General features: G+C 39.3%; 3 protein-coding genes across 3 annotated transcripts in view; 1 reads left to right on the top strand and 2 right to left on the bottom strand.

The window, feature by feature from the left end:
- Positions 1 to 8: 8 nt before the first annotated feature.
- Positions 9 to 2211, bottom strand: mix23 (mitochondrial matrix import factor 23). Its single transcript, XM_014002210.1, has 5 exons — positions 2134 to 2211; positions 902 to 1027; positions 668 to 814; positions 294 to 353; positions 9 to 215 (listed from the first exon to the last, which is right to left on the bottom strand). The coding sequence occupies exons 1-5, from the start codon at positions 2182 to 2184 to the stop codon at positions 165 to 167; spliced, it is 435 nt and encodes a 144-aa protein (XP_013857664.1). The 5' UTR covers positions 2185 to 2211; the 3' UTR covers positions 9 to 164.
- Positions 2212 to 2585: 374 nt separating this feature from the next.
- On the top strand, positions 2586 to 5089 carry fam162a (family with sequence similarity 162 member A). The gene is made up of 5 exons (XM_014002209.1): positions 2586 to 2738; positions 3175 to 3252; positions 3668 to 3779; positions 4222 to 4330; positions 4566 to 5089. Exons 1-5 carry the CDS (start codon positions 2696 to 2698, stop codon positions 4656 to 4658), a joined length of 435 nt encoding a protein of 144 aa, XP_013857663.1. The 5' UTR covers positions 2586 to 2695; the 3' UTR covers positions 4659 to 5089.
- A 229-nt stretch (positions 5090 to 5318) lies between these two features.
- The window catches only part of kpna1 (karyopherin alpha 1 (importin alpha 5)), a 6847-nt gene continuing 3223 nt past the window's right edge, over positions 5319 to 8942 (bottom strand). The window contains exons 12-14 of the mRNA XM_014002207.1: positions 8744 to 8871; positions 8237 to 8415; positions 5319 to 7224 (exon numbers count right to left, since the gene is read on the bottom strand). Of these exons, the coding sequence (XP_013857661.1) occupies positions 7037 to 7224; positions 8237 to 8415; positions 8744 to 8871 (495 nt within the window). The 3' untranslated portion in view covers positions 5319 to 7036. The remainder of the gene's footprint in view (positions 7225 to 8236; positions 8416 to 8743; positions 8872 to 8942) is intronic.

The raw sequence follows: 8942 nt of genomic DNA, 5'->3' as shown, positions 1-8942 counted from the left end.
TTTTTTTAAAAAAATCTCTCTGTACAACACTGATCTTTAAGAAAGCAAACAGATGACACTTTTCCAGCGGTGGGAACTCTGCTAAAAAAAAAAAATCACTCAGAAAATACATCTACAGTCTGGATCAGAACTTCAAGAGAAGTGACTTTTTTTCTTCAGTCGTCTCACTTGGACTTGGGAGGAATGTAGTGAATTCTACACCTTTCAAAAAACACCTGAAAAGAAAGAAAAGGCCATAAGTAAACAAGAAGTTTTGTGTTAATTAAAAAGGTTGTTGGAAATATTTCCAGCACCTTCAGACTTCTATCGTTGATGACTTCTTCCACATTCAGCTCTGATCGCATTAACTTTAACTGGAGACAAAACAAAATAGATAAGTTAGTCTTAAATTTGCTCAAATCAACAGCAAAACATAAAAACCTTTTGGCTCTGCTGCTAAAACAGTTAGCTTTATCTGAGAAACACAAACTGAGTAACACATATGTCAAAATAATATATCATATTTTTAATAAAGAACCTGGAGAATGATTCTGTGTTCACTTCTCAAAGCTTTGAGTTCTCAAAATAAACCTTTAAGTTATGTTAAATGAGCTGTGTAAATATTGAAAACACAAAAATAAAACCATTTATGTGACACATTTTTGCTGGCTGTAACGACGGCACTTACGTTGGTCTGCTCGTGTCTGAGCTCTTTGATTAGTTTCAGATTGTTGCCGTCTTTCGCTCGTTCCTCTCGCAGCTGTCCCACCAGCTCAGATTTCTGAGCTATACAGGCCTTGATGGCTCTGTCTCTGTTCTGGTGGGCCTCGATCAACTGTGGGACGGCAGGAGAAACATCGGGGTTAAAGTATGAAAAACCTGAAGAACACGCACAAACAGTTTGGTTTCTCCTGACACTCACAGACTCATAGAGTTGTTTGCATGTTTGTTTAGCATCTATTTTTCCTGAGAATGAAGTTGTGGGCACGGTAGTGTTCAGAGCGTGGACGATGCGGTCGTCTATGGTTCGCATCGCTTTCAGCATCTCCTAAGAAAAAAAACAAAAAACAAGGTGCAACACAAACCAGTGAGCAGCTTCACAGAAAGGAAGGACCTGAGCCTGAATGGTCAAAAGCAATAAGAAAACATTTTAATTATAATTTAATGAAGGCTGCAAGTCTGGTTATGTTGAAGGCATTTATAAACACAACCACTAGAGGGAGCTGTGGGCCTAAATGAACACACTCTGATGAACTAAAATAATGATGTAAAATCCTGACCAGAAAATATAAAGTTCTCATTTTAACACCATGTAAGCTGTTTTAGTAAGCTGCAGTGTGTTTGCTAATTGAAATTATTTAAATATGCGAATTACTTGCATACAGAGATATCATTTTCTTAAAAGAAATGTAATTAAACTTCATCCAAAATGTCTAACTTTATTATTTTTTTATTAACTTCTTTACTTTTTATTAAGTTCACTCATTGGAAATGTAACAAGAATTCAAATGCATGTTTATATTTGTGACCTGACTTAATCTGCTACTCATTCACAGTTTACGTCCAACTGCATCATTTCATTCCGTTTCTAAATGATGGCTCACAAATACACAATTATCTATTTAACTGAAATTAGAGAAACACAAATCTGTCTGTTAAACTGCACGTAAGTCTAAGGCCTGAAAACTGAGATTTTAGTTAAAAAAAAACTGTAGTAAATAATGACCAGTTCATGCGTTTTCCCGTTAAACACAGAAAATATAACTGAAACTTTATACTTAATTGAATGTTTCATTTTATTATCAGTGCAATCATGCAGATGCTAATTTTAATTGTGTGTAACTCTTCAAATATCAGCTACTCATAAAGCAAACTGTATGTTTTGACTTTATACACAATGAAGGAGTAAATGAATGCTAGTAGTTTAGAGAAAACACAGATACGGTTCATTTTATCTAAACTCCTTGGTGAAGGTAATCCTTACAGCATGCTGCCAGTTCTGTGTAATTCAGTGTGGACCCCTACAGGACCAGGACAGTCAGCTTACACAACAAATAAAGAATCAGCTGATTCTTCCTTCGAAACCTAACATCTCAGATTATTGTCACCTTTTGAAACGTTTGCAGAAATCAGCAGATATTTGATTTAAACTACCTGAAACAGGGAAAAGTCCTCACAGTTTAAACTTCCATTGGGAGCCGCCATAGTGGATTTCAGGGGGTCCTCCACAGAATCGTGACTGTTCAGGATGGCGCCTGAACGGAAATTTATTGTTTTATTTTATTATTATAAATATTTGTTGGTGTATTTCTTTCTGTTATTATTTTATGTGAGATTTATGCAAGCATAAATACAAACTAATTACGTCATAACATTACGTCATTTGTCATAACGACGATTTTGTTTTAAAATTCCCACTTTTGGGGGAGGATTTATGCTAAGCTAAAAATTTCGCATGTCTTTTTTATGGATGTGCTTTGGCTTAACATTAAAAAAAGCATTATTAGTGGAGAAAAATAACCGCTGCCAACTCTTTAAACGTGTACATTTTTAAGACCCCACTAAATTTTGATCCGGCACATTTCAGACACCTAAAGTTATATGACAGGGCCTGGTCAGCTAGTTGACTTTCATGTTGATAAGCTGAAGGGGACTAGAGGAAGGGACTGCGGCTGTGTTCAGTACCTCACAGTCTCATTTAGTTACCGGTTCGGACATGAATCTCGTCAGACCTCGCCTGTCCGTCAGAAACCTCCTCGGTTCGTATCAAGTTTATTTTAACGCGTTTCTGTCACCTAGCAGTCGCAATGTCGTCCTGTTGCTTTCTGGGTCTTGTTATGAAYTGCTGCTGCTGAGGTTGTTCGCATATAAATGTTTATTCTTTGAGTTAGAGCTTCTTTAATGATCACAGTTGGGTTAACAGTGGTTTCATACAGTCTAGTCTGTGGTTTGTGTCTCTTAGGTTTTTATGAGTGTTATTACATTTTATGACTGAAATGAAGTTGGAATAAAATAGACTCACGACTTTTGATTCGTGTTGTTTTTTTTTTTCTTTTAATCGTCCAAAGCCATCATATTTTATTTTGAAAAGCTTATTGTATTTGTTTTTCTGAATTCAGTTTGTAATTACAGTTAAAGAATAAAGCCCATTGTTTCTCAGTTTTAAGAGATCATCCTTGTGTTATTTCTGAACAGGTCAGAGGATCAGAGGGATGTGCAGTAACAAACTGCAGGAGACCAAAGCAGAGGCTTCACCTGCAGCTTCAGCTCAAGGTGSAGTTTTTGGATTGAATACTGTTTTTTCTTTTTTCACCCCCATGTTGTCTCAACATGCCCAACCCCACCAACGCAACATGGGCCCTTTAAACATTTTCTTTCTTGTGTTGCAGGAAACTGCTAGCATCATATTTACCGTTTACTTTTAACTGAAGAATACACTAAATCGCTTATGAGTTTGCAAAACTTGAAGTATTGTATAGTTTAAGACCAGCATGTCAGAGTGCTGTGAAAAGATCGGAGTGTTGAATGTTTGCTTTTAGACCCAAAGGACTGAGAGGAACACAGGAAATGTGATGACAGGTCTCTGTGATGGGAGGGAGAAAATATCGCCCGTTTGTTTAGAAAAGCGGATAAGCTGACATGCATCAGGGTTTGTTTTTGTTTACCCTAATGTGTTCCTTTCATACAGAATCCCATCCCCAATTGCAAGTCCCAGGCCTCAGACCCTCTCGGATGGACAAGAAGATGTTAGTCTGGACAGGCCGCTTCAAGTCCGTGGACCAGATCCCAGATTTTGTGTCGTAAGTGGCCTTTTCCTGTTTTAAACCAGACCTCACAGCAGGGCGCCGCTGTCCGCTGGCCTGCGCGTCACGAGAACAGAGCCGGCTAACTGAATGAGCGGCGGCTCGGCGTGTAGCTGGACCCTCGGAGACAGCTGTAGTTCAAACAGGACGTCTGTTTGCAGCTGGAGGTAATTAGGGCGACTCCTGACAGCAGGGCGGAGATCACGTCTGATCAGATAAAAAAAGAAAGGTCTGCTTGTCGTTGTTTAGTGGGTAAAACCATCCCAGTTGTTGGACTGGAGGGGGAACAAAAAGACCCGTGATAAGAACTCAGGAAGTTGTTCTTATTGTTGATTTAAGATATGTTTGAAAAGAGAGATAACATAATCACCTGCTATTATATAACAGAACACATCGGCTCAGCTTTTTTCCATTACCAAATGTTTTACATTTGTTTCAGKTTCCGGACGATTGACGCTGCCAGGGACAAAATGAGAATAAAAGTTGCCAATGGGATGATAGTGCTGACATTAATAGGCTGTGTGGTTATGGTGATTTCGGGCAAAAGGGTGAGTAACGGTGACTGCAACATTTCTTYACGCTCTGTTCATTCAGTAGCAGCTTAAGACAAAAATAAATGGAAGTGGAAAAACAGGATTTGTACTTGTCTGCGCTGCAGCTTCTTCTTAACTAATTCATTAATAAAGCAGGAAAAAGGTTCTCAGGTGTTTGCTTAGGGRTGCAGAAGGAAGGCAACGTGGTCGATCCAAAATAAAAAGTTTCTTCTTATCTTTGCTTCCACAGGCTGCAGCCAGACACGAGTCCCTGGTAGCTTACAACTTGGAGAAGAAAGCCAGGTGGAGGGAGGAACACGAGAAAGAGATGAAGGCTCAGTGAAGGAGAGCTCGTCCCGACGGAGCGATCACACCCCCCCACCCCCCAAACTGTGGGCACAGAGGGTCTCCCTTCCTGCTCCCACCTCAGAGTAGTAGAACCATGAAACAATCAGCTATGGTGGTACTTCTTTAAAAACTTACTTACGTTTCTTACTTGTGCAAAAACGTTGAACGGCACCTTTTCAAACAGCACCAATGTAATGGGAAAAATAAAACGGAGGCAACAAATTCTATTTCAGATTAAAGAAGTTTTAAACTTTTATGCTTTTAGGTTTGTTTCCCAGAAAAAAAAGTAGCGTATCTGACACAAATGTTTTGTTATTGTTTATATATCAATAGAATGAAGTTTGTTTTTGGCTCGTGGTGTTGTTTTTTTTTTTGTAGAAGCAAAACATTTAAATAAATGAATGTTTCTTCTTAATCTGATTTTAATAAGATGACTGTTCTTCTGTGCATAAAGACTAATTGTTCAACCAGTAAATAGAAGCTGGTATTTCTCCTACATGTATTAATTGTGAACAGGAACACTTGATGCTTGAACTAATTTAGTGGTTTAGTTCTGTGAAGTTGCCTTGTTTTTGTAACTTCGTTAAAAAACAAAAAGTATTTTTGAKGTTTTAGCGACAGATCTTGTATCCTAATAAAACTGATACCACGTTTATCAGTTTATGAAACAAGTTTTATGCAAATGGCATAAACAGAGGACAGATGCACAAACCCAACACAACAAACAGTAATGAACTCATAGAGCTGCTCATCTTTTGCTGAAACTCAACAAAAGTAAGCAACGTGAACAGGACTTGGTAAACAAATATTCAGTTGTGCTAACTAAAATGATAGCCAGATTTTTTTTATGTTTTGATCTGGATTCTTTTGCTGAAAATATATGGAAGATTTTCTTTTATCATATAGGGATTATGGCACCATCAGCTACAGATGCAAACTCTCAAATAATAATAAAAAAAATTAATCCTCAGGCCTACGAGCTGATTAGTGTGCTGATTTGGTATAACCAAATTGAAACATTGTACCTGCACACATCGTAAAGTCGTGTTTTAAACTCCTCACCTTTTTAAAAACAGCCAATTTTCCAAATTCAGAACATTACTTTGAACAAACAACATTCTAATTTTCTGAGGCAACATGATCCTCTGTGACAAATATTTGCTGATTGCTTCAGTCCTCGACCTGCCTGCTCCCTTCTGGAGGGAGGGGCTAATGGTGGAATTGTCCTACAGGGAAAGGAAGAGAATAAGAACATCCCTCTTTACAAAATTGCTTTTTGAGGAAGAGCTGTGTCACCAACCAATTAAAGAGAAATGTAGAAATGCCTGTCGACAGACAGACATCTGTCCAGAGCTAAAGTGCTGCAAATTAAACAAACTTATAGCATAATTAAAACAAAAGAAGAAAAACAAAAACATCCCGCTGGTTTGCTGCTGGACAGAATCTAGAGTTATATAGTCTGCTTTGTCTCGTCCAAGTCCATCCAATAGTCTCAGTGCAAGGGAAGACTCCAATTCCCATGATTCCATGGGGTGGTTTTATTTATTTTTWTATTTTTCGTCACGCCAGAGGAGGCAGTCTAAACTCTGAGGATGGAGCCAGTGCAGGAGGAAAAATAAAAAGTCCCAATACTGGTTAGAGGAATGATATGAAACTCAGGTGGGAACGCGAGCAGCTTGTTCCACCGCCGACAGACTCCACCCCACAGCAACAGTCAGGTTTCTAATTAGTCCATCTGTGGTTTGAAGAGGTGAGAGAAATAAACCTCCATCTGAGAGTTAAATGCCTTTTGTAGGAAGTCCCGTCGTGTGCTGTGAAGCAAACGTGTAGTCGATGTTTCCAAGTCAGTCCAGTGTTTAGGTTAGATCATACCACGTCTTTTTGTCAGGTCATTAATGCTTCAGACGAGCAGCGCAGTCCAAATCCTCCCACTGAGATTTGGAGCTTGCYGATCCCAAAAAGAATCAACAGAAGCGAATGAGGAGGAGGAGTAAAGTGGAGACGCCGTTACAAGGGAAATATTCTGCAGGTAGGAGAAGGGCCCAGGGTAGGGCCCTGATCAGACGACGAGGGTCAGATGGTAAAGAAGTCGGCACGAAACAGAATGAAGAACTGAACCTTCACAAACTGGCTGACAGGACTGCAGAAACTGACCCGTGTCAGAGGGACGCTCAGACGTGTGTGTGCTCCTGAAAATGATGTTTCAATCATGATGATGATTAAATCCACCTCTGAGGGCAAGAGGAGGACAGAGGTGGGACTGCCGGGGGCCATGACGCTGCTCCGGACCTTGGCTGCAGGGGCAGAGACTGAGAGAAGTGAGCATGAGGTGAAGATGAAGCTGGAGCACGATGGGAGGGGCCAGGTTCAGCATTATAGCTGGAAGCCCTCCATCGGGGCCTCGCACTGCTGGAAGAGGAACTGCTGCTGCTGCAGGTCCACGGCCGGGGCCAGAGACGGGTCCTCGTCTTCTGTGCTGAAGTAGCGCTCGATCAGGTCGAAGGCTTTCTGATAGATCTCCTGGTTCTCGTGGCCCTGCAGGAACTCCAGCTTGTCCAGACCTGACAGACAGACAAAAAAACATTTTTACTAAACAAGGACAAAAAGACTCCGACTGCAGTTTCTCTGATCTTTTAGCCCCGAGTTTTTCAAAGTGGAGTCGCAGCCCATTAGGGGGGCCACCAGGGGGCCTCAGAAAGCTGGAGGAAAAATAAGAAAAATGCAAAAATAAAAAACAACAAATAATAAATATTTTTATTATAAAATGTGTTTCTTAATAATTATCTTAAAATATAATTTATAATAATACATTTAAATGTTATTAAAAAAAGGTTTAATTTATTGGTTCTCATCAAGTTTGTTGAGAAGTAGGTTTTTAATAAAATGCTTATGCTAAACAAATGTAAATTATTGAATAGTGGAAAAAAAACATTTTAAAAGTTGAAGTTTCTTCGAACTGTTTGTGGGTTTGTAGGTGGTCCGATGACAGGAGCTAATATTGTTTGGGGCCATGGCATGAAACGGTTTGTGAACCCCAGTTTAAGAATATATTATCTCACCCATTGTTTATATTTTACTAATATTTGACACTTATTACATAAAAACAATAAATTCATGTTGGATCAAGTTAAATCAAACAAAGAGGTTTATGTTTCATTATATCTAGACCGATGCTTCTCAAACCAAAATAATTATTTGATAAGAATAACTTTTTACACAAACCAATAAAAACTGCATTGCTTTTGACACTTTGTGTGAAAAAGTATAAAAAAATTAACAAACAAGGAAAATTGTTACTTTTCTTCAAGGGGGAGGAAWAACCAYGTGTTCCAGGTTTTTGTTACATTTTTAGGATAATTTCTGATATAAGCACCTGCCTTGTCAGGGCCAGTAGTCCTTAAGGGGGCTAAAGACTGGTCCTAACATATGGAGCTCCATTGATGGATTAGGGGTTAGGATTAGGACTAAGTGTGAATTGAGGAGGTGTTTATTGTAGGGGTTAGGCTACAGAAATGAATGGAAGTAAACAAACAGTCCCAATAAAAATAGAAATATAAACGTGTGTGTACTAACCATACGCCTCTTCGATGTGCGCACAGTAAGGATTGATGCCTCCTCCTCCCCTTTTGGCCTCCAGTTCTCCAAGTCGCAAGATGTTCTCCAAACCATTTAGAGCCACCTGAACTATTTTGGAATCCATGAGTGTGAGCAGATCACACAGAGGTTTTATACAACCAAGTTCCACAAGATGCCTGCAGACAGCGAACACACATGTAGAGGAAAGCCTCTCAATTAACATTTAATTAGAAAAAAGGTTCCTAAGTTAAAACTACACTTGAGCTTACTGTTTGTTAAATGCAGGTTTGAGAACTTAAAGATATATTAATTCTAAAATACAAAATACACAGCTATGTTGTAATGTTACCTGCATAAACTCCATTAAAACAACGAGCATTAACTCTCATTATCAAAGTCTGCATTTTATTTGCACTTTATTTACAAAGTAAAAGTCTAAAATTATTTGTGCACAGCGGCATAAACGGTGTTGGAGAACTAGCTGTGTAAAGTACAAAGTTCTACCTGATCTGCTCGGCGGAGCCTCCTGAGGTGGCATTGGTTATGGCCCACGTTGCCTCCTTGCGTGTGCGAAACTCTGCTACTTGCAGGATGGTGATGAGAGGAGGCAGCAGACCAGCATCTATCACCATCTGTGAACAGAGAGACAACTCTTAGTTATATTTAGTTATTCAACGTCTATGTGTGTGTGTGTGTGGGGGGG

Source organism: Austrofundulus limnaeus, unplaced genomic scaffold (assembly GCF_001266775.1).
Source record: "Austrofundulus limnaeus strain Quisiro unplaced genomic scaffold, Austrofundulus_limnaeus-1.0 Scaffold12, whole genome shotgun sequence".
In the NCBI taxonomy this organism is placed as follows: domain Eukaryota; kingdom Metazoa; phylum Chordata; class Actinopteri; order Cyprinodontiformes; family Rivulidae; genus Austrofundulus; species Austrofundulus limnaeus.
Note: the sequence above shows the minus strand (reverse complement) of the source record. Positions and strands in the feature narration are given on the sequence as shown.

What these genes read in the sequence shown, in the direction of transcription:
- mix23 (XM_014002210.1), bottom strand. Translation starts at nt 2,184, where the DNA reads ATGGCGGCTCCCAATGGAAGTTTAAACTGTGAGGACTTTTCCCTGTTT. An exon ending in GCAAACAACTCTATGAGTCT is followed by an intron (nt 815 to 901) that starts GTGAGTGTCAGG and finishes GCCGTCCCACAG; the next exon opens with TTGATCGAGGCCCACCAGAA. An exon ending in TCAACGATAGAAGTCTGAAG is followed by an intron (nt 216 to 293) that starts GTGCTGGAAATA and finishes CTTTCTTTTCAG; the next exon opens with GTGTTTTTTGAAAGGTGTAG.